This window comes from Diuraphis noxia, unplaced genomic scaffold, assembly GCF_037042655.1.
Source record: "Diuraphis noxia isolate RWA-SAM2 unplaced genomic scaffold, SU_Dnox_SAM2 contig0004, whole genome shotgun sequence".
Taxonomy (NCBI): Eukaryota; Metazoa; Arthropoda; class Insecta; order Hemiptera; family Aphididae; genus Diuraphis; species Diuraphis noxia.
Genome location: NW_028301714.1, coordinates 69,853,022 through 69,879,231, shown reverse-complemented (window position 1 = coordinate 69,879,231; position 26,210 = coordinate 69,853,022). Strand labels below are relative to the sequence as shown.

The 26,210-nt window shown below is 26.0% G+C and overlaps 1 protein-coding gene across 5 annotated transcripts; it reads left to right on the top strand.

Moving 5' to 3' along the window:
• The first annotated feature begins 627 nt into the window (after positions 1-627).
• Spn (protein phosphatase 1 regulatory subunit spinophilin) lies at positions 628-19,604 on the top strand. Of its 5 annotated transcripts, none has more exons than XM_089225820.1 (24): positions 628-973; positions 1,212-1,467; positions 2,441-2,714; positions 3,424-3,615; positions 4,330-4,522; positions 4,592-4,957; positions 5,235-5,371; positions 6,112-6,132; positions 6,200-6,340; positions 8,957-9,146; positions 9,369-9,515; positions 9,579-9,839; positions 11,239-11,406; positions 11,464-11,616; positions 11,676-11,729; positions 11,932-12,084; positions 13,349-13,513; positions 13,722-13,850; positions 14,973-15,227; positions 15,326-15,530; positions 15,595-15,747; positions 15,811-15,948; positions 16,016-16,125; positions 17,726-19,604. In XM_089225820.1, exons 2-24 carry the CDS (start codon positions 1,212-1,214, stop codon positions 17,999-18,001), a joined length of 4,137 nt encoding a protein of 1,378 aa, XP_089081946.1. In that variant the 5' UTR covers positions 628-973; the 3' UTR covers positions 18,002-19,604. The 5 variants fall into 5 exon arrangements, with proteins under 5 accessions (XP_089081946.1, XP_089081945.1, XP_089081948.1 ...); XM_089225819.1 differs by having other exon boundaries at positions 6,197-6,340; XM_089225822.1 differs by lacking the exon at positions 6,112-6,132.
• Positions 19,605-26,210: the final 6,606 nt, after the last annotated feature.

Here is a 26,210-nt window from a genome sequence, read left to right as displayed (position 1 = left end):
CTTATAAAATCTAAAGGTAAGATTGTTATCTAGGCAACCTCATAGGCTTTTTATTATATTTTAATTTTAAAGTGAGTTATGAGCATTTTAACATTGTAAATTGTTTGTACATCTTGAAATAGTCATAACTTGCTTTAAAATTAAAATATAACAAAAAGCTTATGAGGTTATCTAGATAATAATCTTACCTATAGATTTTATAAGAGGTAAATTCACTCTAATTTTTAAACTAACAGAGCTACACGTGTTCTGCAGAGCGTACAATTTGATATATCGTACGCGTATAAGACGGAGAAAACATCATAATAATATGCTGGTCAGCTGGTGGGACGTCCTCTTAACTATTTTTTTTTTTTATAGTAACTACACATTATACAATATGATGATAATTACGTTATGAAGTGCTGCACTCTGTACTTATTTGTATAAACAATATACATTAATTTCAATGATAGAGGGCGCGCCCTGTGTTCTTGAAAATTTTACATAACCATTAAGAAATCTAAATCTTAACATTGTGCTATAGGCGAGTTGCCCGACCTGTATATAAGACCATGGTCGACACCATAAAGATTAGGGATCTCTACTAATTATCTACTATCAATTAGTATGTATGTGTCCTCTTGATCGAGAAACAGACCTGTTATACTTCAGTTGGTAATCTTTTCAATACGATAATGTAACTATATCCCATTTTTGTTGTTATCGGCAAATGTTTTTCTGTGGTCCGTAGACACTAAGTATACACTAAGCTATACGTTGAAGTGTAGTGTTTGCAGGTCGTGGAATTCAATAACTAGTCCATAGTTCCGTACGACGTACGAGTTCGTAGAAAAATGACTTCCAAATAGGTAGATTATTTGTGTTCTACATCATGTTTCTTCGTCCTACGAATATGCACCACAAAATTCGGTGTGAACATGATTCAAAAAGATGGCAAAACGTTGGTGCAGTTAACAAACATTTTTAAACTGTGAGTGTGCATCTAATATTGAACTAGTGTACCTTTAAAAAAAAAAAAAATATTTTTGTTAATATCCGTATTTTGTTGTGTACTACAAAAAATGTAAAATTTGTATAGTGAATTCCCTGTGCCGCTGAAATTTTTCAACTGTCTGATATTGTTTATAAGATAGCAAATTAAAATAAAACATTTCTATTAATATCGCCATATTCATAGTACTCAATTAACATGTGACACTAAATTCTAGATGTCTACCGTAACTGAAGAGAAAAAGTCGATCAGAATGGTCGGACCTAAAGTATCTCAAATTGCAAACATTTTTCAACGTCCTACAGTGACTAAGGATCCAGATATAATAGTAGTCAAGCAAAATGCTTCACCTACATTAGATAATAAATTGCCAGTCAAAGTAGAAACGCCTAATCAAGTGACTGTTGTAAGGACTGAAAGCCACTTAGCAAGATTTAATAATGCTAGAGCTCTTTTTGAAAAATTGGGAACAGGTATGTTTTATTTCATGTAATATTCTTTAAAAATATAAATTTAATGTGTATGAAATATGTATACTCATTATTATATCATTTTAAGAATTAGGGTACACATATTTTATAGTGTATTCTTTTATATTATGTACAAGGTTGTGACTAACATGCTTAAAGAAATAATGAAATCATATTTGTAAAATTATATAGGTACTTAAGGAGATTCACCAAGCATGATTACCCACTTTTAACCTTTAATAATACTGGTTTTTAGATTCTGATTTTGGACATTTTTTAGTATATCTACCTAAAGCCATATTTTCAGATACTTAAATTTTCCATGCCTTATTGTTTTGTGGTGATACAAACCTTTTTTTCAAGTTAGAACTTTCTTAATTTAGTGTAAATTCTTTTAAACACACAATTTTGCTAAAAACTTTGATGTATCTATAAATCAAAATCCTAACTAGTTATTTCCTGAGTTATAAAACAAAATATTTACTAAGACTTCTAAGGTATCTTCAATAATGATTTCATGTAAAATATAAAATAGGTATTACACTTATTGGTACTTTCCTCTTATACAAGACTATCACTATTATCGCATCCACCACCCAAGATTACCTCCATTATTTAGATTATATAATTATATAGCAATTGCAATGTTGCTTTATAACTTTTATAATTTTATTTTCTTGAAACATTAAGTTAAATTCCATACCTACAATCAATAATTTCATTACTACTTTTCAATATCTATCTATAGGTATGTTATTTTTTTCTTAAAATATATTATTTAGTATCTGAAAATAAAGTAAATATGATAATGAATAATCATTATTTTTAATTATATCTCCAATAGCTCAATTAAAATTATTAATTTGAGTATTTGAGTATCTTTGATAGGTATAATTTTTTTATTTTTTTACATACTTCTGATCATTATTTTGGTTTATAATTTTTCTTATTTGTTATACTCCTGCACTATTTTTAGGAGAAACTAAACCTACTTTGTTGGAAAAAATAAAACAGAGTAATTCTCAAGACAGCATTTGTGCTAAATCAAGATCTCCAAGCCCACCTTCAAGTAATCAAAAATCAAATGGTATTATTGGAAGCGCACAATGTTATTCACAGTTAAATGGCAGCAAAGTTAAACCTATTAAACCTGAAAAACCTGATAAGAAACTCAACAGTCGTGAATTAATAGAAAAACAGAAAAATTGGACTTCTCATTTTTCTAAATCACCACGTTCGTCCAATTCTAGGTAATATTGTATAATGTAATCTGTTAAATATTGTGGAATATATTTTTATTTTTACTATTCAAAATCTTAATACTAGATGATTAAATAATCATTTATATACAGAGTAATATCTGATAAGTATTAAAATGTTGACCTGAAATTTTTACAAATAATAAATATTAGTTCCAATCATTGTTTTGTGTTATGAAATTTAGGTAATTCTCTTGGTTGTTTCTATGTTTATTTCATTAAATTGACAAGGTAACAACTGTCATTATTTGCCATTTGGAACTTTAGGGGTCTCTATAAATAAATATTTTTAAAATTTTATAAATTTATCTACAATTAATATTTTAAAAGTATAAGACATAGAACAACAATTAACAATGCTAAAAAAAGATAGAATAAGTTTATATTGTTTTTTTAACACTGATATGAAAAATATTAAATATTAAATTGTACATACTATAATTTTGTTTAAAATTGGATCTTTTGGAGTGATGCAGGTTGGATCACAATAATGCTCGTGGTCGGTTAAGTAGGCCTTTAAAAGCTTGATGTGGGACAAAATTCACCTTTTTGCTTTCCTTCAAATGATGCTACAGTTGATAGCATATGTTGTATAATATTCAAATTATTATTTTTTTTATATAATTTTTATAATTAGATGTATTTTTATGTTAATCAAGTAAATTTGATAATAATAAATTATTCAAATTGTATAATATAGATATAATAGCGATCCTAGTCCTAATGAAGTTAAAGAGTGGATACCAGATGCCAATATTGATGGTATTTCCAGAACAGCCTCAACTTCATCATTATACAAAAATGTTTCACATCCTACAAGTCCACCACCACCACCACCATCATCTAAAAAAGTTGATAAACATTTCAATCTGAATGATGAAGAAATTAACTTGTAAGTATTTTTATCTTTAATTTTCTATTGGTATATATTACATGATGTTAAATATTTCAATTTTTTTATTTTATTATAAAATTGACGTGTTATGTATAAAATATGATCTTTATTTAAATGTCATATTCATGTTCATATTAAGTTTCATTGAATTCACATTTTATCAACTAGCAAGTGGGTACCTAAATAGGGTCATATTTAAGGAGCTATTTATAGGAACGTTTAAAATGTTTAACACTCACTATGCAAATGCTGGTAATATTTATTTTTTGATTTCCATTGCCTGTTTTGATATATTTTTGGTAGTTCTATGTTTTAAGTTAATTTGATTTAAAAACAGGCTCAAAAATTAAATTGGCTGGATAAGATCCATTTTTAATATAAAAATTTACACTTTCTCATTGGAAATAATGTTTTTTTTACATTTTAAATGGCTTTTTTTCAATCAGGTTTTTTTATTGTTGCCAACATTGCATTTAAATTGATAAAACAAAAATAGGCTTAGATGTTTAAACATGATATCAAAAATAGATGTTATTTTTTACTAACATACAAGTGTTTAGTTACCACCTAACTGGTCAAAACAATTCTGATTCAATCCAATGAAATCTGGTCGAGAAATTTTGTGTTACATGAAAATAATTTATCATACTGTGTATTAAATAGTCTTCATTTAGTTGTATTTAATTAATTATTGTTAATGTATTATTTTAGAGACAGTTCTACAACAAGTAATAACCAGATACCTGAAATGATATCTAATAAAGAAACAATAGAACCACTTTCTGGCATAAATTACTCCGCTGAAGAAGAGAAACACATAGAACGTATTTTAGATAATGAATTAAATGATGTGACCCCGGATGTATATACTTCTGTGGCTGTGACTGGAGAACATAAATTAAAAGTAAGTTTTTCTGAGTTTAATCTAAGTAATAGTAATTGTAATTTAATATTATATAATTTGATGATTTAGAAATCAATTAGTGAAACTGAAATTAGTAATGTGCCAAATTCATTAGACTTATCAGATTCTTATATAAATCAAGAAATACCTGTTAGTTTAAATTCCACATTTAATGTAACCGAGGATCAAGATATTGAAACAATTATTATTAGTGACATAAGTATGAATCTAAATGAAGCAAATTCTTCAACCCCTAAAGTTCAATTCAGTATTGGAGATTCTGCCAATCATACTGTAGCTACTGTCACTCCATTAGACAGTGAAATTGATTCTGGATTTATCTCTTCTGAAGCTGTGACTGTCCCTGAATTAAGTAAAGAATTAATTGATTTGAATAAAAGTGACACCTTTGCTGAAGACAATAATATTGAAAAAGTATGTAAATAATAATATATTTAGCTTATTGATGTCCATGTAATCTATAAGTGGTACCCACTTAGTCTGACTGTATTTATAATCTGAATATTTTACCACAGTTATACAAAAAATGAAAACCAGATGCCTTTTTTTAATGCTATACTGGCCATTAAGGCCTTTTGCATGCTTCCATCTAGCCTAACTAGATATTTCTAGTTGTTAATAAGCATATATCAGATTATTTTTACTTTTTACTCACAACTTATTTTCATTTATTTTTATGTTTACTTTTAAGAATAAACTTACTCCATTGACGTTGGATTTGGGAGGTACAAGTATGAATAGAAGTTCAGAAGGTATAATAGATCTAGAGTCCACTGGACAACCAGATATGATGACACCTGATGAAGCTGAACAATTACTTAGCACAAAGTAAGATTCTAACTTTAATTTTGCATGTATTATACATATTTTAGTTTTAATTATAAGTTAATTAAACTAGTTAAATTTAGTTAAAAAACTAAAACTGCAGTGGACTTCCTTATTATAAATAAGTTTAATTTATTCTGCATTCTCTAAGCTAAATTTCTTTTTGTATTTTTACTTTTTTCTCAATTCTGTGCAACGTTTATAAAATAAATTACATCCATCATATATCTTCAATTACTTTACTCAATACTTAATATGCATACATTTTCTGGGTTTCTTAATCGTTAAGATATCTTATCAAGTTATAATTTCCTTTTTATGGCTTTATTTTGGTCACAATGTACCCTGTTTCTTATTTCATTAAATGTTTTGATGTTTTACTTTAATGTGATTCTTCTGATTTATTTTATTGCCCTTACATTTTGAACATTTATAAATTTCCTTGGTTTTCTCTTATTGTATTATCCCATTTTTTTTTATTTTACACTGTAATTTAACAACATTTATCTTATGTATAGTTACACATTTCTCATAAAATACATTTAATTTGTAATTTTTGTGTTAAAATTTAGTTGATTATTTGTTTTATTTTCATTTTTGTGATGAATGAAAATCAAACAATCTAAATACATTAATTTGTATGTTAATAATTAATATCAAAAATTAATAGCAAACAATAATTTTTTTTATGATTTTATGTATTATGATTTGGCTGCATGATAATTATTTTTATTTTTTTGAAGAATTTTGGAAAAAAAGAGTATGTAAGTAGTGTTAATATTTTATGGAATTCATTGTTGCATTCATTTTCATAAATAATGTTTTTAGTAGTCAAGATAATCTTTTGTCTGATGAAGAAGCTAAAGAGATCAAAAAATTACTATCACCTTCTGATAATGATCAACTGAATACATCCGATTGGATGAGTGAAGTTCTTTCTATTGAATCTAATGATAATGTCAATAATCAGAGGTTTGTTTTTTATGAGTCACTTTAACCTATTCATATACATTTTGGATAATTTTTTAGCATACAATATGTTTAGTTATAAGTTTTTAATTTTATTAGAAGATATCTAATTTTAAATTTTGTTGAAAACTTTCATATAATCAAGCATAGCCCACATTGACCTAATTAAGATAAAAATATTTGGTTATACTTATAAAAGCCTTAATTCTATAGTATCTAAATTAGGCAATTATTTACATGCCTTATTGCCAACATTCTATTATTTTCATTGGAATGTTAAAAATCATAAGAATAAATTTTAAGTATTGAGATTTCTTATATCAAATTAATATTATTATAGAATATTGAACTAATTGTTTTATTATTAGTGCACATATAATAGACAGTGATGTATTCGTAATTTTTTTCTAGGGTATATGCTCAGCACATAGACCTATATTGAGGAGATGGGGGTTAGGAGCTTAATCCTCTCTCTCTCTCTCAAAAATAAAATTTCTTACTGAACCTAAAATTAACTTATGGTGGGTCGTGAGGTAACTCTAAGACAATTGGTAATTCAATAACAATTTTTTGAAGGTATATGTGGGTATACGCGTGTATACCTGCCGTATCTCTAGTAGTTTTACAGGGTATACGCTAAATCAATAAACTGGTGGTAGAGTATACGCCGTAGACCCTCCAATACACCACTGATAATAGAACATTTGAATAGAGTGTCACATAAAATATGTTCATGTTTCTCTAACAACAATTTGTTTTGGATTAATGTTGATTTTTATAAATAATATATATATATATATACCTAACTAAACTCAATACTTAAAAATTTCTAAATATTACAGTTGTTTAAAGAATTGTATAGGGCGAAAAAAAGAAAAATGATGTATCTAAAATTTTATCTTAAAAAAATCTTAAGTTGTCATTAAAAATGTTGTTCTAATTTACTATTTTTTTTTTTCATTGGCATTATCTATTAATGATAATCATAGGCACGACTGCATTAAAAAAAAAAATTAAAGTGCTTAAGCTCTGCATTGTCTAAAAATTTAAATTTAAATTATTATTATGAGTTAGTTATATTGTCTTTTTTGAGCAAAAACATTTTGTAAGTTATAACAATTTAACGTTAAACACTTGGCAGAACTAATTAGTAATGTGAGTGCCACCGGAAAATTTCAGTTTTCATTAATATTGTATTATTAATATTAGTTATAATACAGAGAAAAAGTTCAATTAATTACTTATATAGTTTTATACATTTGATTATATTTGATATTTATAAATCTTGGAACTTGGAACTGATAAGTGAATACAGAATATTGATTTGTAGGGCTCAGAATTATATGCACTAAAAATGTATGAAATATGCAAGCATATATGCAATGATTTTCATTCAAATATACATAAATATGTGAAAAAAATACATTTTATTATTTTTATTTAGTTTAAAAATGTATATGATTCACTAAATAATTAATATGGAACATAAAAATGTATTAAATTCCTAGTTGATATTATTTAATTGTATTTTGTATGATGTATTTAATTAATTTAATTGTATGTTGCATTTTGAACATTCACTTATCTAAATAACAATTTGTAAACAAAAATCAATTAAAACATATGTATAGTATATTTTTATAATACAATATTTCTAAGTTACCTGGAGAGTTACAGTTAACTACTAAAGACTTGGATAAATTTTTCAAATAAAAATGCACATCGGTTTTTAGCAAAGTTTTTTTCTTTTCCCATTCACAGGTTTTACATAAGACCAGTGGCGTGGCAAACTAAAAATATTCTAAAGACAACCACCCATCTAGATGACCCACCCCACATGTATTTGCGTGTAAATATATACAATCCATAATACCCACCTCCTAACATTTTAAAAATCCCAGAAACCTTTGAAATTACTCTTTGCCCCGACACTGCATAAGACATAGCGTTAAGTATTAGTATTAATAACTTAATACTATTATTTCATAAATTTGCATTATAATTTAGAAAAATTCTAAAATATCTATAAGAATGAAAAATGTTCCTAATATGCAGCATTTAATTTTGCATACCAACACATCAGGTTAACTTACCTAACCTTAACTATTGACATTAATGACTCTACCTAGCTACTTTTTAATTTATTAAATAAAAATATGCAAATGCATACAATTCCGGGTCTTAGTGATTTGTAAATCTTAAATTGGTTTTTGTCCTAATTAGATGTGGACATGTGACTGTAGCGCTAATCTGTGTTCTGAAATTTGTAATAATATTAGTACTACTCTGACTCTGTGATATAAGCATCGAGTCACTGCTGAACATGATAATATGACCACTAACCTGATTTCATAGAATGTAGAATTAATAAATAATGTTGTATAACTTGATTTAAACTCTATCACAATTCAATTGTCGATTAACATATTCATTATACTCTGGTAGTCTGAAATCTGATTCCTCAGCTGTTTTTGGTGTTTTTTTTTCAAGTCGAGGTTTTAATACATCAACACCATAAATATTTGGGGATGCTAGTTTACCCCCTATACCCCCTTCCTATTTGTGAATATGATAATAATAAAAAACTACAGGTAATAAAATAATTTATTATTATTTTAGTCGAGAAATTAATGAAACTCATGATAATTATAATATGGAAGACTTTCAAGTTGATGATTCTTGGGAGCAAAGTTATGAAACAAAAACTGATACATTATCCGCTAATAACGGGAGTGCTGAATTTGATGAATATGAAGTAGATGGTGATTTATATAAATCAAAAGAATTTATCCCAGAACCCACCAGAGAAGTAAGTAATACAAAATTTAAATATATTGGACTGACAAATAAAATCAATAGTAATAAATAGGTATGTCAAAATTACTAATTACTTTAAAATGATTTTTCATTTAAGTTATTGTTATTTTCTATGAGCATAAAAAAGCATAATATTATTATTGTCTTACTTATTAATTAATGGCTAAAAAGTTGATTAGAATGCCAATATATTTAAATTTAATGTATTCATTAGGTATATGAAGAAGGCGGTGTTCACTATTATGAAGATGGTCATTTCTGGATGGAAGTTCCAGGACTACCAGAACGTGATTCAGATGATGAATCTCATATTGTAGTCAAACAAAATATGAAAGTGAAATTTAGTGCTGATCCTATCAAAGTATTAATTAACTATTATAATTAATTTTTTAATTTTCATGTTATAAAATATATTTATATTTAGGTTTATAGCACTTTTTCAATGGGTGAATATGATCGGCGTAATGAAGATGTAGATCCTGTAGCTGCATCAGCTGAATATGAATTAGAAAAACGTGTAGAACGGTTAGATTTGATGAAAGTAATTTTAATAAAAGGTCCAGAAGGGCTTGGATTATCAATTATTGGAATGGGTGTTGGTGCAGATACAGGTCTTGAAAAACTTGGTATTTTTGTAAAAACTATCACTCCTGATGGAGCTGCTGCTAAAGATGGCCGTATCCAGGTAATATATGTTCCTGATATTATAATGTATTAATGTATGTACCTATATTATTTGATTTTAAATTATATGCGTTATCTTAAAATTTTAAATGATTAATTCTCAATTTTAATATAATACAATCATTAAGCTAAAGATTATGAGGGATAGTAAAAGCAGTCTGAACAAATAAATGATTGATTATTTTAATCTCATGTTGGTTTGATTATTCATCAGATATCCGGGTGGCTACTAGTTGCGTCCCGTGGTAAAAATTTCTTCCGATTGCGGCAAGAGTTTTTTTGGGATGCATATGAATTGTGACCCGAGTTTTTTTGAGTTACATATGAATTGCGTCCCGAAATTTAAAATTAAATTAATTATATGTATGTAATTATATTTCATTATGTTATAATACGCATGCATTTATGCATTGATTTTCATTCAAATATGCAAACAAAAATGCTTGTTAATTAAATTTATTTAGTTTAAAAATGACAAATATTTATAATTCATTAAATGAGTAATATGGACAAAAAAATTTATTATATATCTATTTGAAATAATTGATGTATACCTAATGTACTTATATAGCTATGTATTTTGTATAAAGTAGGATGTTGCGTTTTGAACCTTCGCTCATCTAAATAAAATGTCATGAACAAAAATAAATTAAAATAAATTTAGTATATTTTTATAATATTTCAAAGTTACCTGAAGAGTTACAATTGACTACTAAAGACTTGGATAAATTTTCAGTAAGTCATCGGTTTTCAGTAAATATATTCTTAAATCGAGAAAAACTTTGTTCTACTTCCATTGAAAATATCAGGACGTACTTATAAAGTATCCCAAGTCACTGCATGAAAGGTCTTTTGGTTAAGATTAAATTATCTAGAATTAAAAAAACTTGGGCCGCAACTCGTTTTTACCCAAAATAAACTCGGGCCGCAATTCGGATTAGACCATTTTTCGTAGATATTTTCGGGAAGCAACTAGTATGCAGCCAGATATCTAGTCTAAATATATTGAGCATAACGACTAATTAGTGTATATATATTTACAAAAAGTTAAGATGATTTAGCCAATCAAAATGATCAAAGTATTGATTTGAGTGGCAATAGCGAAACCATAACCGTAAAAATTTTTTTAGCTTGATTGGTTACTTACTGGTTCTTAAAAATTTGAATAACTTTTATTTAAAATGTCTTAAATTTATCAAAATATTTCTTTTTTTTTTAAATAAAGACAAACATATTATGTAGATTCATATTCAGATTTAATGTAATGAACTCATTTGTTATTGAGTTATTTTTAACACTGCTATATTTTACAATACATAAAAAAGCATGCTATCAATTTAAGATCCAAATCCTAAATTTAATGATAACAATACATTTTTTTTATTTAAAATTTAATTTAGGTTAATGATCAAATAATTGAAGTTGATAATAAATCTTTGGTTGGTGTCACACAAGCATATGCTGCCTCTGTTTTAAGAAATACTTATGGACAAGTTAACTTTGTGATAGGAAGAGAAACTGATCCTGAAAATAGTGAAGTTGCTCATCTTATCCGCCAATCATTAGAAGTAAATTATCTATTATTTTGTTAAAAAAATATGATATTTATTTAAAATTTTATAAAGGCTGATAAAGAAAGAGATACTCAACGACGTCAGCTTGAACATTCGTTAAACCAAAAATTCTTTGGTAATGATCGAACAGAATCATCTAGTGAAGATTTGAGTAAAACTGATGAAGCTGATACTGTTCAATCTTTGCGTGAATTATTACAAGAAGTATGTGCTAAACTATATATATTTTTTAAATATTAGATATACATAATTGAATTTTACAGAGCCGATTAAATGTAGCTAAAGCTGAAGATGAAGTTAGCAAACTGAAAACCAGGGTGAGAGTTTAATATATACTCTTTGGTATATATCTTCCTCTGGTTTCCTCTGGCTTACTTAACCAGTTGCTAACACTTAACACGTTTAGTTTATTAACATTTATGCAAACCTTCCACATTTAACATATTTTTTTTTTTTAATATTCACTTTTTATGTACATTCATTGCTTAATAATTTAATGTTTACTTTTAAAACATTTAGGTAGAAGAGTTGGAATGGAATGGTGCCAATAATAAAAAAGAAATTGCTGATAAACTTGTACAGTCTGGACTACACTTAAATGAATTGGATAAATGTTTATATGTTGCAAGAAGAGATAAAGAGACTTATCAAGGGATGTTACAAACATCAGAAGTAATAATTTGAACTTTTGTGTATTTTTAAGATTATAAATAAGGAATTGCTTAGAGCATTAGGATAAACTATGGCCCTTGTTTTTATTGAACAAATTAATTTATACAACATCAATTGCCAAAAGGCCTATTACACATTTAGCCTTTAGGGTTTTTGGAAGTTTTTAACTGGCGTAAAAATTATTATTTTATTTATCTTGAGTTTTTTGGGAATAATATCCATGACCAGCCAGCTGATTTGGATTTCTTGTAGTAAGCCTTGGAAAATTTATTTGTCCTTGCCATATCACTGCTTATCTGGTCTACATATTTTCCTTTATTAATCTTTTCTTTCACTCTTAATAGCCAACAGCTTTGAGAAGAGCCCTGTTACCTTTCTTCAGCTGCCTGCCTTGGTCTCTCTTTTACCGTCCCATGCATTTCTTTTGTGTTTTAGAGAATGTCTACCTTATCGACTGAGTAGGCACAGATACTCTCAAAATCTGGATAAAATACCTGGAATACTCAGAAATCAGAATATCTGCTTCCATTAGAGGAACAAATATACATAATTTATAATTGCTAATATTTTAGGTGAAAATATTGTTTATGATGTTTCTAAAAATTAGGTTCTATATTTTTAAATGGTATGAACATCAATATTGCTATTTCTAAGAATTTTAATTTAAAAAGTTTTTTTACTTATCTGACATCAGTGAGATTAAAATAAATTGTTTCGTATACAATTATATGTAATCTCCTTCAAATATTATTGAAATATAACAAACTTAATAATTAATTCATCAATTTTCTTTGAGTATTTCCTTTTTAAGAGAACTCTACACTCACATTTGTTTTTTCAGTCTTAAAAATGCGTAACATTGTGGTAAGAACATTATTTGTGTTTTGTTGAAAGTTTTTTTTATGATAATTCAGCTTTTAAGCGAGTTATGGGTATTTAATACATTATAAAATAAAAATGCTCACTTAAAAACTGAATTATCGTAAAAAATAATAGGTCTATTCACTCTACATTTTAAGCTAAAGGAATAAGACGTGAACTCCTGAGCATAAATATGGTATGTTAGGCGTTTGTAAGACTGAGACAACAAATGCTAGTGTGGCGTCCTCTTAAAGTTCATAATATATAAATATTTTATTGAAAAAAAAAATAGATTAGGATCTAAAATTATCATATATTTAATTTCTCAGTAAAATATTTACATAAATAATTACAAGTGAATTGATCATTTTTCGGCTAAATATATGTATATATGTTTATTTAGGAACGTTATATCAACTTGGAAAAAAAATACACAAAACTGAAAAAAATTCTCAAGGAATTTCAGCAACGTGAAACTGACCTTTTACATAGAGAAGAATATTATTTGCAGGTTTTACAAGAAAAGGACACAGAATATAATGCTTTGGTCAAAGCTCTCAAAGATCGAGTAAGAGCTTAATATAAAAATATTTATTTAAAAGTATATTAGTTTATTTAAAAAGGTATTCAGATATGAAACTTTGTTTATTGTGTGAGATACCTGTTATGGAATTCAAATTCATTATATCTAATATATCTTTTACATTTTATGCTATATGTTTATAAATTATAATATCATATGAGTTAAAATATTTAATTTAAAATTTTGTTCTTAGGTGATACAAGTTGAACATGAATTGTTAGATACTCAACGAAGAGCTGGTTTTCCTGTCCAGCTACCTCAAAATACAACTAGCACTAGTCATTATTTAACTACTCTGACACCACTTGCCAAAAAAACAAAAGTTGGTATATTTATAAACATATTATATAATAATATAAAGGTTATACAGGGTGATTCGTTTATCAAACAACACTCATTATTTATAAAAGTATTGACTTTTTTCAAAATATTGTTTTACATAGTTTCAAGTTGTTAAAAAACCAACGCTTTTATTAAAAATTTATATTTTTAAATATTTTTTATCCTTATCATTTTTTAAGTTTTTTACTTTTTTGAATGGCAACATAGTTTTTTAATTTCATATTCCAAAGCAGAATATTTTTCTAAAAATTTTGAAACATAAAAATCGAATTTAGGACTAGTAGTTTATGAGTTATAAGTATTTAAAGTTTAGACAAGCGGAGTAGTGGACAAACATTTTGCGGGGTAACCCCGTACCACTCCACTCTGCCAATCTAAACTTTAAATACCTATAACTCATAAACTACTAGCGCTAAATTCAAAATTTTAACGTAATAATTAATTAAAAAAATAGCTTTATTAATTTATGAAATTTGAAGTATAGGTTACCATTTGAAAATCAAAAGTTGATGGTGGTGTATATAATAAATATAAGGGTGAAAAATATAAAAATAATAAACAATTCAAGAAGAGTGTAAATCTACAATTTTGAAAAAAAAAAAAAATTGAAAAAAGTCAATACTTTTTTAAATAATGAGTGTTGTTTGATAAAAGAATCACCCTGTATAGTGTGAAAAAACTTTTTGATGTGGCTTAGTGCGGCTACCTGATATTTTTAGCAGTGAAATCCTTGCTACACATACAATACCATACTAACCATTCCTCATATATACAGCTTAGGATCAATAAAAATAAAATATCATATTGAATTACATTTTTAGCTTTTACTTTTCTACAATTAATACGCTTTTTTGTTGAATTCTTATTTTTCAATACTGATATTTTATTAATTTTAAAAGTAGTAATGTGTATTATAATTTATACATTTATTATAGTATGATGTGAGCGTATTTATTATAACAATACTACTAGTGGTTTTTTCACTAGATAGAATAATTTTTATAAATGTGTATTTAATCTTTATTAATGCATATACTTAATTGTCTTTTATTCTGAGCAACTCTATGACATTATTTTTATTATTTTTAATGGTTTAATTTAGGTTACTCCTGTCTTGCCATTACTTCAACAACTTGGAGCTGATTTATCAGAAACAGAAGACTGCTTTGATGATGAAAAAGTTGCTACTGTTGAACGAAAATTACCCGTTAAAGAAGAGTTAGATCGTGCTGTTCCTCCACATGAACTTTTAGATGTATCTTTATCAAAGAGCAAAGCTGAACTAGCTGCCAGGGGTCTTGTTACACGGCAATTACCAACTAATGTTCTTCGTAAATCTTTATCCAATAGCAGCTTAGTTAGTATTATATTAATTTTAATTATCAATTAATATTATTCATGTGCATCAACATTTGTATTATAATGTATATTTAAACTTAAAATGTTATAATTTAGGATAACAACAATGAAGAAGTAAAACATATTGAAGACTCAATAGTTCTAGAACCTTCTGTTGAATTAAAAGATGCATCAAATGTTGAATCTATTGTTCAAGAGCAAAAACAGATGCCACAGTATGCATCTGTTCAAAAACCACCATATAATCATCAACCTGATCAATTTTTGGCTCGTATTCAACAATCAACTCATTGTCGTAATTGTAAGTGTTTGCAAACAATATACAGTATTTTTATACCTCATAAAAACATTGTGTGAATCTCCAGTAAACGGTCCTCCACCATCATTAGCTGAGCAGCTTAAGATTGTACTTGCAGAACGTGAATCACGTTTGTCAGAATCAAATAGTTTATACTCGTCTGATCATAACAGTTCAACAAGTTCCTTTGCTGATGAAATTAGAGAAGCTAGCTTAAATTGTGAGTTTAAATTTTAGGATGTTAATGAATGATTGCATAATATAAAATGTTTATATTATTTAGTGAAGAAAGCCAATACTCAGTGGCAACATACTAATCAGTTGCCTCAAAGTTCTCCATCTTCAGTATCATCATCTGAAAGTGTATCACCTGGTCATTATGCTTCTGATTTAAATAATTCCAAAGCAATTGGATCAACTGGTATACCTAATAAATAGTTAAAAAAATAGTATACAATATGATGTTATATTAAAATTATTATTTTCAGATTCAATTGACATTTGGACACCTCCTCAATCTTCAGATAGTTCAATTACTGAGAGAAAAAATTCTCATGTTTGGCATAATGCACCTGTCCATGAATGGTCTAAAGAACAAGTATGAGTTTCTTATAACTTTTCTTTATTATAATATCATTAGGGTCCATATTTATAAGTAAATACATATTTTCTCTGTGACATGATAATCTAATTTCATAAGTGATGAATTTGTTTCACAAGATTTTTTTTCTGTATACCAATTTAGATTATGGATAGATAATTAAACAACTCCCAGTTAAGTGCTACTAATAGGTGGCTTCTTATTCCAAAACACAATAAAAATTATTTGTTCTATGGCCACAATCTTATTGTGCTAAATTTTTAGTACAGATTGTATATATCTTATAAAATATAATAGATAATTTTTTTTTTTTTTTTTTTAAACAAGATTTTTGTGAATGTTAGTATTTTGATTTTACATATTATATATGCCACCGGAAATGTTGACAATTTAGGAAATGACGACAATTCCTAGGAAATCATGACAATTTCTAATAGAGGAAGGAAATTTATCATTCACTAGAAGTTGTCATCATTTTCGTTCTTTATTAGACAATGTCATACCTTATCGCTTTTTACGTGAATGCATTAGTGTTTATAATGTTGCAGGTCACATGGACCAGGTTTACAATGTAACTATTAGAATGATAACTAACTCGCAACTGTAACATGCTAAATACCATTATACTACCACTACTGTAAATATTTTCCATGTTCTAAAAATGTAGGTACTGAAAGTGGATTTTTAAAACATATGTCGGGAATATCATACATGAGATCGAAAATAAATCCTTGCAATACAAATTTATTGAATCTAACTACTGTTTAAGAATTATTACACAAATTAAAGTGATAAAAAAAATGTTTGACAATAGTTGATTTTTTATTGATTATTTATCATTGGAATAGTAGGGTAATTAATATTTGATATTTCACAACTATTCTATTTTTTCTCTCATATTTCGATAATTTTGTTGTATTAACGTGTTTACTTTAAAGTTGAGGCTTTTAGAGCAAATGAAAGCTCAAAATAAGTAAAACAATAGTTTACGATTTGTGGAATGTAATATTGATAGCGTAAACTGGCATATTTTTGACATGGTTATACAGGTTATGCACAGCCAAATAATTGTGGTACTCAACATGTACTACTATGATACCTATTATTATATTTTTCAATTTATTCTAGATACAATTTTAATATCAGTTGATGTATCAAATATCTTGCTGTAGTGCATTAACAAATGTTTATAACATTACAAATGAGCGAACATTGGTATGAACAGTATTGTTGTGTGTGTTTCATGCATAAAAGTTATCTTGTAATATTAATATAAAACCAATAATGCCAGAAGTATAGTGCAATTTAACGATATAATTAGAATTGTTTTGAATTTAAAAATTTAAAAATGCAATGTTATAAATTGCAATTATATTAATTAATCATTATTTTTTTTACAATTTATTATATTGTTTTGATAATGCAAATTTTGAATTTTTTAGCACATATTTAAGTACATATTTTTGTTATATTAATGTATACTTTGATTATTCAAACATATATAAATCTGAGCCCCAATATTGTTATAATTTAATACACATCTGTAGGGTATAAGTTGTATTGTCTTATATTTAATATTCAAATTTATTAATCCTAGGTATGTCAATGGTTATTAGCCTTAAGTTTGGAGCAATATATATCAAAATTCATGGAACATCAAGTGTCTGGTGTTGGTCTTTTAAATTTAGATACTAAAGATTTTAAAAATTTTGGTATCATTGGAGATGACAAGAATCGACTTAAGCGTAAACTTAAAGATCTTAAAGCCCAAGCAGAAAAGGAAAAACGTCACATTGAAAAAGAGCGAAAAGAAAAAGAACGGTTACAGAGAAAAGCTGAAAAACTAGCTGAAAAAGCTAGTAAACGTAAATAACTTAAACTTAAAGTTTTTTTTGTCTTTGACTTCTAGTCTTTAGTATAAGTGTTGAGTTTTTTCTAAGGAAAAATATTCACAATTATTGGATGTGACATTTTGTATAATATTTAATGTACAGCAATGATATATTTTCCCTCTTAAGATATCTTTATATTCCTGATACGTCTGAAGCCTACTTATTAACAACTTTTCATGAGTAGAATCAAATATATTGCTCATTATATTTAAGTACTTAATTTATTTGCAGTATTAAATAGAATCATGTATACTATTTATTTATTTTATATTCGTTTGACAGAATATTTAACAATTCTTTTTTGTAGTTCAACATTTTATACTATAGATGATACTAATATACTAGGCTTTATAAGTTTTTGTTCTATTCAAAAATAAGTATTACTTTATGTTTGTCTAATTAACTATACTACACATTTATTTTCTTATTATCAGTGAGTAAAAATTAATTTTTAGATGACATTTTTACCTAAATTAGGTATCCTGATTTTCTAGTCGCTCTATCTACTTAACTTATGTTGGAAAAATACTTTTCCATCTAAAATTCATAGTATAATTTTATTTATATATATATATATACCACTAATGTGATCTAAAAATTATAATCCATAGTTATTGACTGCAAATTTGTTAACTAAACATATATGCAATCAACTTTGTCTTATATTAAAATGTTTTGAAGATAGTACCTATATTCATAAATAATTAAAATTGATTCAATATTACAAATATTCATTTCAAAATAATATTAAATTTAAAAAAATAATTATTCTTTGCATTCCTCCAACGTTCATACAGAAATATCTAACACATATTTATAGTAATTATTCAATTATAGGTAAATTAGATAGAATTCAATATTAATCTTAAGAGGACGTCTGACCCTCATGTGTTGTCTCCATCTTACACACGTACGACCTAGCAAATTATCGTTTGCTGGTTTCAATAGGGTATTGTCAGTTTTGATATTAGAGTGAATCCACCTATTATCAAACTTTTAGGTAGCAACATTATCTGTGTTATCTCTTTAGTTTTTTACCATATTTTAATTTTTAAGTGAGTTATAAATATTTTAAAATATTCATAATTTACGTACCCATAACTCACTTAAAAATTAAAATATCGTAAAAAACCAACGAGAGAACACAGATAATGTTGCTACCTAAAAGTTTGATAATAGGTGGATTCACTCTTAATACCAAAACTGACAATACCCTATTGAAACTAGCGAACGAACATTTCCTATGTCGTACGTGTGTAAGACGGAGACAACACATGAGGGTGCGACGTTCTCTTAATGTATTAGGTTATAAATGTTATAACGTTATAAGTATCTACATTTTTTGATAAATTAATTTTATGATCATCGTATAATTATTGTTTATTAATACCATAACATTATTGAGTAATTTGTTATATTTAAGACACTTTTTTATGTAACTTGTTTTTAGTTTTTTTTTTAATTTTGTATTTTAACATTTTTCTTAAATTAAAATGTAAGATCAATGCATACCCTTACAATCAATGAAGTATATGTTTAAGCATGTTTAAAAAAAAAAAAAAAAAATGGTGTTATTTAAATTAATCTGTCTTAATTTGTTATACAATTTTAGCAGGGATCAAATCCACCTATTTTAAAGACAATAAATTTTGATAACAAAATAAACTCCACTAGTACTAAATCAGTATAAATTTCAAATTATTAAGAGGAATAAAATTTAAAATGTTCACTTAGAAATGTACAAACACAATAAATTTAAACTAAATTTGACAATCACCATTATCAGAACAGTCAATCATATATGTATATATATTATATATACATTTTTTATTAAGAGGATGCCACACCTGCATGTGTTGTCTCTGTATAACTTTTTTAATTATTATTTCTTAATACTGAAAATAAAAACTTAAAAATTGATAAAAAATGTTTAGATAAATTCAAAATAGCCTATTTATGAAGCTGATCGCTGATGATAAGCATAATTTTGGTGTAAAAGATTTATCTTAGTCAATTAGCTTATTATTTTTATATTTTAAGATTCAATATTTTTTGGTTAAATTAATTTGGATCGTAATAACCAATAGGCTCGGATTTTATGACATTTGCTAATTTTATTATTATAGGATAGAGATAAAAATAGCAGAGTGAGCTATAAATTTGTATTATGCACCAGGGATTCCAAATATGAAATTTTATAAAGCCATTTTTTGCATATTTGAAGTATTTTAGGTTTTTAGTGCTATTTTTCAAGTTTTGGTGCTATTTTTTGCTATTTTTTGCTAATTTATATACTATAACGTTTTATTTTGTATTTTCATAAATCTAGTTTATATTATGTGATATGAAAATTATGAAGATGTATTTTTATTTTTTTTTGAATACATAAAATAAAAACACACATTTTACCCATATCACACCCATTTTATAAACGTACCTATTAATTATTAAATAATCTTTAGTTAATAAAATATTTTTTTTTAATTTTGAGCAGAATACATTTTTTTTTTTTGCTATTTTTCATGTTTTTAGGACATATTATAGTGCTTATTTAAAAAATTTTAGGTCATATTATAGCGTATATTTCATTTATTTTCAGTGCTATAAAATCCGAGCCCTGGTAATAACTTTTTTTTAAATATGATTATCAAGAATTTGCTGACAAATATATTTCTTAATTTATTTACTTATCATATATTACTAACAATTTTTGTCATACATTTAATTAGCATATTTTTTTATTTTTTTTGGTTGGATCTTTCTGTTACACCTGCATAATATAATGTATATATACATGTTTATAGTATTGTATTTAAAATAAAAAATATTTGCTTATTGTACACATCAAAATATTTTTAGTATAAATATCTATGGTACAAAATGTCGCTATTTATAAATATCTGTAATAGAAATATCTCCTATGAAAATATTTTAATAATTTTAATGTTTTTATAACAATAATTATTATTAAAAGTAGGTTAAAATATATTATTATAAATTGGATTATATAATCAATAATTTATTTTATACTGGCTATAATAATAATGATAACTAATTATTAAAATGTTTTCATGGTAGATATCTCTATTAGAGATATTTTTAAATGGAGACATTTTGTACCATAGATATTTTAAATCAAAGCTATTATGACCGGAGATATTTTGACCAGTCATCATAACAGAGGGGGTAAGAGATTTACTGGGATATTAGCTCCTCCTTAAATGGCTTAGTGAATTGATATAAGTAGCTAATTTGGTATGGAAATTTGTTTAGTGGTTAAATACAACTTTGTTTATAGTTTCAATTTTAAGATTATTCTGTAGTGAGTTGTTGAAAATGTACCAAGATACAAAGGTTACTAAACAGAGGGTGATGGATTGAATTTACTAAATTTTTCTAGTGAATAATTTCTGGTGATTTGGCACAAGTGCAGAACACTGCATGTAATCTCACAGATATAGATAATAAACTAGATTGCTAACTGTTGTTATTAACAACGGGAAAATTTGAAGCCGCTGAGCCGGTAGTCCGCCATCTTTAAAAAGGGCAGCTGAACAATAATAACACAAGATAACCATGTTATATTAATTATTAATATATTATTTTAAATTACAATATATATTTTATATTATGCGTCTTGTTCCTTCAAGTTTTTATTTAAATTTACTAAACATACAATAAATACAAAATAACTCAATGAAGGCATGAAGCATAGGTACCTAACATGAATGTTAATATAAAAGGTACAACAAAACATAAAACACAACACAAATATATTATTGTTATTAATAAATAAACATTTATAACATTGATGTATATAAATAAAAAATGATTCACAAAATACATATTTCACATATAATTGATTGACATCCTCACCTAGTATACAACCAATTTGCCTGCTACCAATAATGTGCCTGTCTCTTAAGAGGATGTCAGCGCACTATTTGTTTTCTATTTCTGGCTCACTCGTAACATAGACAAAACGCATATACGCAGAATCATTTTTTCTATAGAGTAAAACCTCCCATTACAAAAAAGATAGAAAATAATATTTTTAAGGGAATGACATATCGATTTGTCTAAATATTGTCTCTAAATAATTTAAACATTATTTAAATGTACAGTGTTGTTTTGTTTATTTTGAAAGTCAAATATCAATAAAATATAAAATCGATATGTCATTCCCTCAAAAATATTATTCTTTATCTTTTTTGTAATGGAAGGTTTTACTCTAAAATTACTTAAAGACATAGAAAAAATGATTCTTCGTAAATGCGTTTTGTCTATGTTGCGCGTGGGTCAGATAGAGAAAACAAATAGTGCGCTGACATCCTCTTAAGTCTCTCATTTATTTTCATCTACGAGTATATCTGTGTGTAATCTGAAATGGTCTTTAATCTTTATCAATGCTAAAATAAATGTAATTTTATTGTTGAAAGAAAAATTTGATTTTAGGATAAGTTAGTAAAGGTGTTCTCTATTGTTAAATTGTATTCTTATTGATTTTTAATATATGCCCCAGTTAAGACCTTTGTCTAAGTACAGTCCCATTTAGTAATGCAAAATCACCTTACCAATAGTAGGTACCACAAATATCCACAATGATGTTACTCAGTTTTTATTTTAATGTAATACACATCTTAAAATTTGAAAGTAATAATAAATTATTGCACTGGAAAAATATTTGAATCATATATCCAATACAAGATTTTCAGTTACTCATCATATTTTTTTTTGTAATCAAATAAGATTAGTACCGGCCTACATAATATTATACTGTGGATGAAATAGACTTAGGTATAATAATTAAACTATAATTGAAAAAATATTCTAATTTTAAGATTTTGAGTGTGGCTAATGAATATATTGATTTTACATGGGTCAGTATTTTTTTTTGTGTTTATAATTTTTATATATTGTTAAATCTATATATGCTAAATTGCTGATTTCCCATTTCTTCACGTATATGTTTCCTCATAATTTCTAATATACCTTCAAATTTCAATTACCTACTTTATTAACGGTAGTTTTGGATACTAATGTAGTAATGTAACTAATGATCCTCTTCCCTTTGAATCTTTTTGCCGTTGATCCAAATTTAGTTTTCTTTTTTTGCTTGACAATATAGTATTGTCAAAATATTGTTTTAAAATTGCAACAATCACAGTCTTTTCTGGCATAATATGATATCTCGCTGAAGAACCAATACGATATTTTCTCAGCTAAAAAAATTATTACAGGTGAAGTGATTGAAAAAAATATTCAAAGTCTAAATTAGGAATTTATAATATATTGAAAAAAAATATATATATACCTATTATATATTAGTGTAGGGGGGATCCAGCCAAAAATAACGGGGGGGGGCAGTAGTATTTCATAGACGTAAATATAGAGACTGTTTCCAAAAATTAATAATTAATATACACAATAAATTGTATATGGATAGGAATTTTTTTAGAGGACGGGGGGCGAAAAACAATTGTTGATATTAATGTTTTAACAGTTTATTAAATATTAATATGATCTAAAAATACACAAATATTAAACTAGAATTTTATAATATAATATTAATTGTGGTTATAGATTCGAGTATACAGGGTGTCCCGCAAGGATTTACCCATTTTGCGATATCTCACGAAATAATGGAGATATCAAAATTCTGGTTTTATAATATGATATACTAGGATAAGAACTACAATTATTTCATTTATTAATTTATTTTAATGTTTTTGTATGTAAAAAATATTTTTTTTTTTATTTAATTATTTCCGAAAATATTAAAGATAGCCATTTTGTAGAGTTTATTTTTCTGAAAATATTGACGTTTCAAAATGTTATTTTCATTAATTTCCTGATTTTTAATATTTTTTCTAGTTTTGAAGAAATAGAATATGATTATAATTTATGACTATGTATTAGGAACACGGAAGGTATTTGACCGGCCGTATGAAAATGCCTGAGGCGCGGCGGGTCACATGTTTGATAACATTACGGTGTTATAATTAATAATTCACAATTTTTCTCGAAACTAAAAAAAAATATTAAAAATCAGGAAATTAATGAAAATAAAATTTTGAAACATCAATATCTTCAGAAAAATGAACTCTACAAAATGGCTATCTTTAATTTTTTTGGAAGTAATTAAATAAAAAAATATATTTTTTAACTTTATTACCAAAACGTTAAAATCAATTAAAATATGAAATAATTGTAGTTCTATGGTTAGATCTATGTAGATCCCTGTGAGGCTTATTACAAAACCAGAATTTCGATATCACCATTATTTCGGGAGATATTGCAATGGGTAAATCATAGAGTATTATTATATTACTCTATGGGGTAAATCCTCAGGGGACATTCTGTATGTTAAAGACTTAAAGAAGGTAGTCAGAAAAAAAAGCCAGGAAAAAAAATCCAAGGAAAAAAAACCCACAGAATAAAAAGCCATGGGAATAATATTAGCCACGGAAAAAAAGTCAAACTACAATAATTAAATATACCTATAACAATTAAAATTAAACTATTAAATTATATAGATATTATTTAACAATTGTTTACACATTATTGGTCAAATATATAAAAAATAAAGATAATTAAATATACGAAAAAATAAAATTTAAAGTATTATTCAAAATTGTTAAACATTGGTCATATTATATATATATATATATAATTAAAATACACAGGTTATATGTTAATTAATTTAAAATTTTTAAATAAAAATAAAATTGTTAATATTATAAATTATAATATACATTAATTAATAAAAATAATATAATATTTTGTGGATATTATCTTGAAATCAATTGATTTATGTCTTACACCCTAGATATGTATAAGTATAATGTATATACTTTGTACAGGCCACAGGGTGATTCTTTTTTAAATGTACATGTTGCAGTATGAAATACCTACATGCTTGAAATAAATAAATTTATATATATTTTTAATTTAAACTTTTTGTTTGATAAAATCTATACATTCATTACTGTATAGAATCTAAAATATATTTATTACTATGAATAATAAATAATAACATAATATGTATAACCTGTGTATTAATAATTATATATATATATTATGTATAACTACAATATGACCAATAAATAATAATGTGTGAAATTTTTTTAAATAATACCTAATTTAATACTTTAATTTTAATTGTTATATATTTAATTATTGTAATTTGGCTTTTTTTCCGTGGCTTATTTTTCCCATGCCTTTTTTTTTCTGTGGATTATTTTTCCCGTGGCTTTTTTTTCTTACATTCGTTAAAGAAGTGTTCCATAGTCACATAATATAGATAAATATTATTATTATATAAAAGTATGTATTAAAAATGTTACATAATAATGTTGAAATATAGGTATATTGTTTAAAAATTTCAAATTATAAAATGTATACTATAATAAAAAATGTGTTATGTATTTAGTTGGTACGGGGATTTTTTAACCGTATTTTGATATCGGGGCTTTTTTTCCCTAGATTCATTACCCACAAACCATAATGATTCAAAATGTCAGTTGAATGATTAAAGACATACTATTGCTTTTCCATGTACATTATGTTAAAATATGAAAATCAATTCTTCGTCCTTTAACTTTTTGTTACCTAGGTAGGTACTAAAAATTTTATTTTGGATTGTTTTTATTCGATTTACCGCTAAAATAATTCTAATGTAAATTAATAATTAGGCAATCATCTTTATTTGATGTAGAGTTTTGGCCAAAAAAAAACTGTAGGTGGTAGTTTTTATTTTAATAATATATTTCCTTACTTCCTTAGTGTTAGACACTTAGACCTAAACGTCCTAAACAGTAAACGTAAATGTCGTGAATCGTGATAACAATAAATTTTCGTATGATGTGATATGAATTAAACATGCTGATGCTGTAGACCGTGATTGTGGACGTATAATACCATAATACCAAATGCGGTTTATCATAATCAAAAATTTTATGATTGCCTTGAAAAACCTCAGAAATTCAAATAGATGAAATAGATTTTATAAATTCACAGTTAATATTTTCATATGTAAATTGAAAATTCTAGTATTAGCGCCACCTATCCTATGCGTTATTGCCTTACGATGCTAATGTTTAGGTTAATATTTCGATTTTCGAATTCAGATTACAATGTTCAGTTTACGTTGATTGTTGACGTGTAGATAGCGGTTAACGTGTTTTGTGC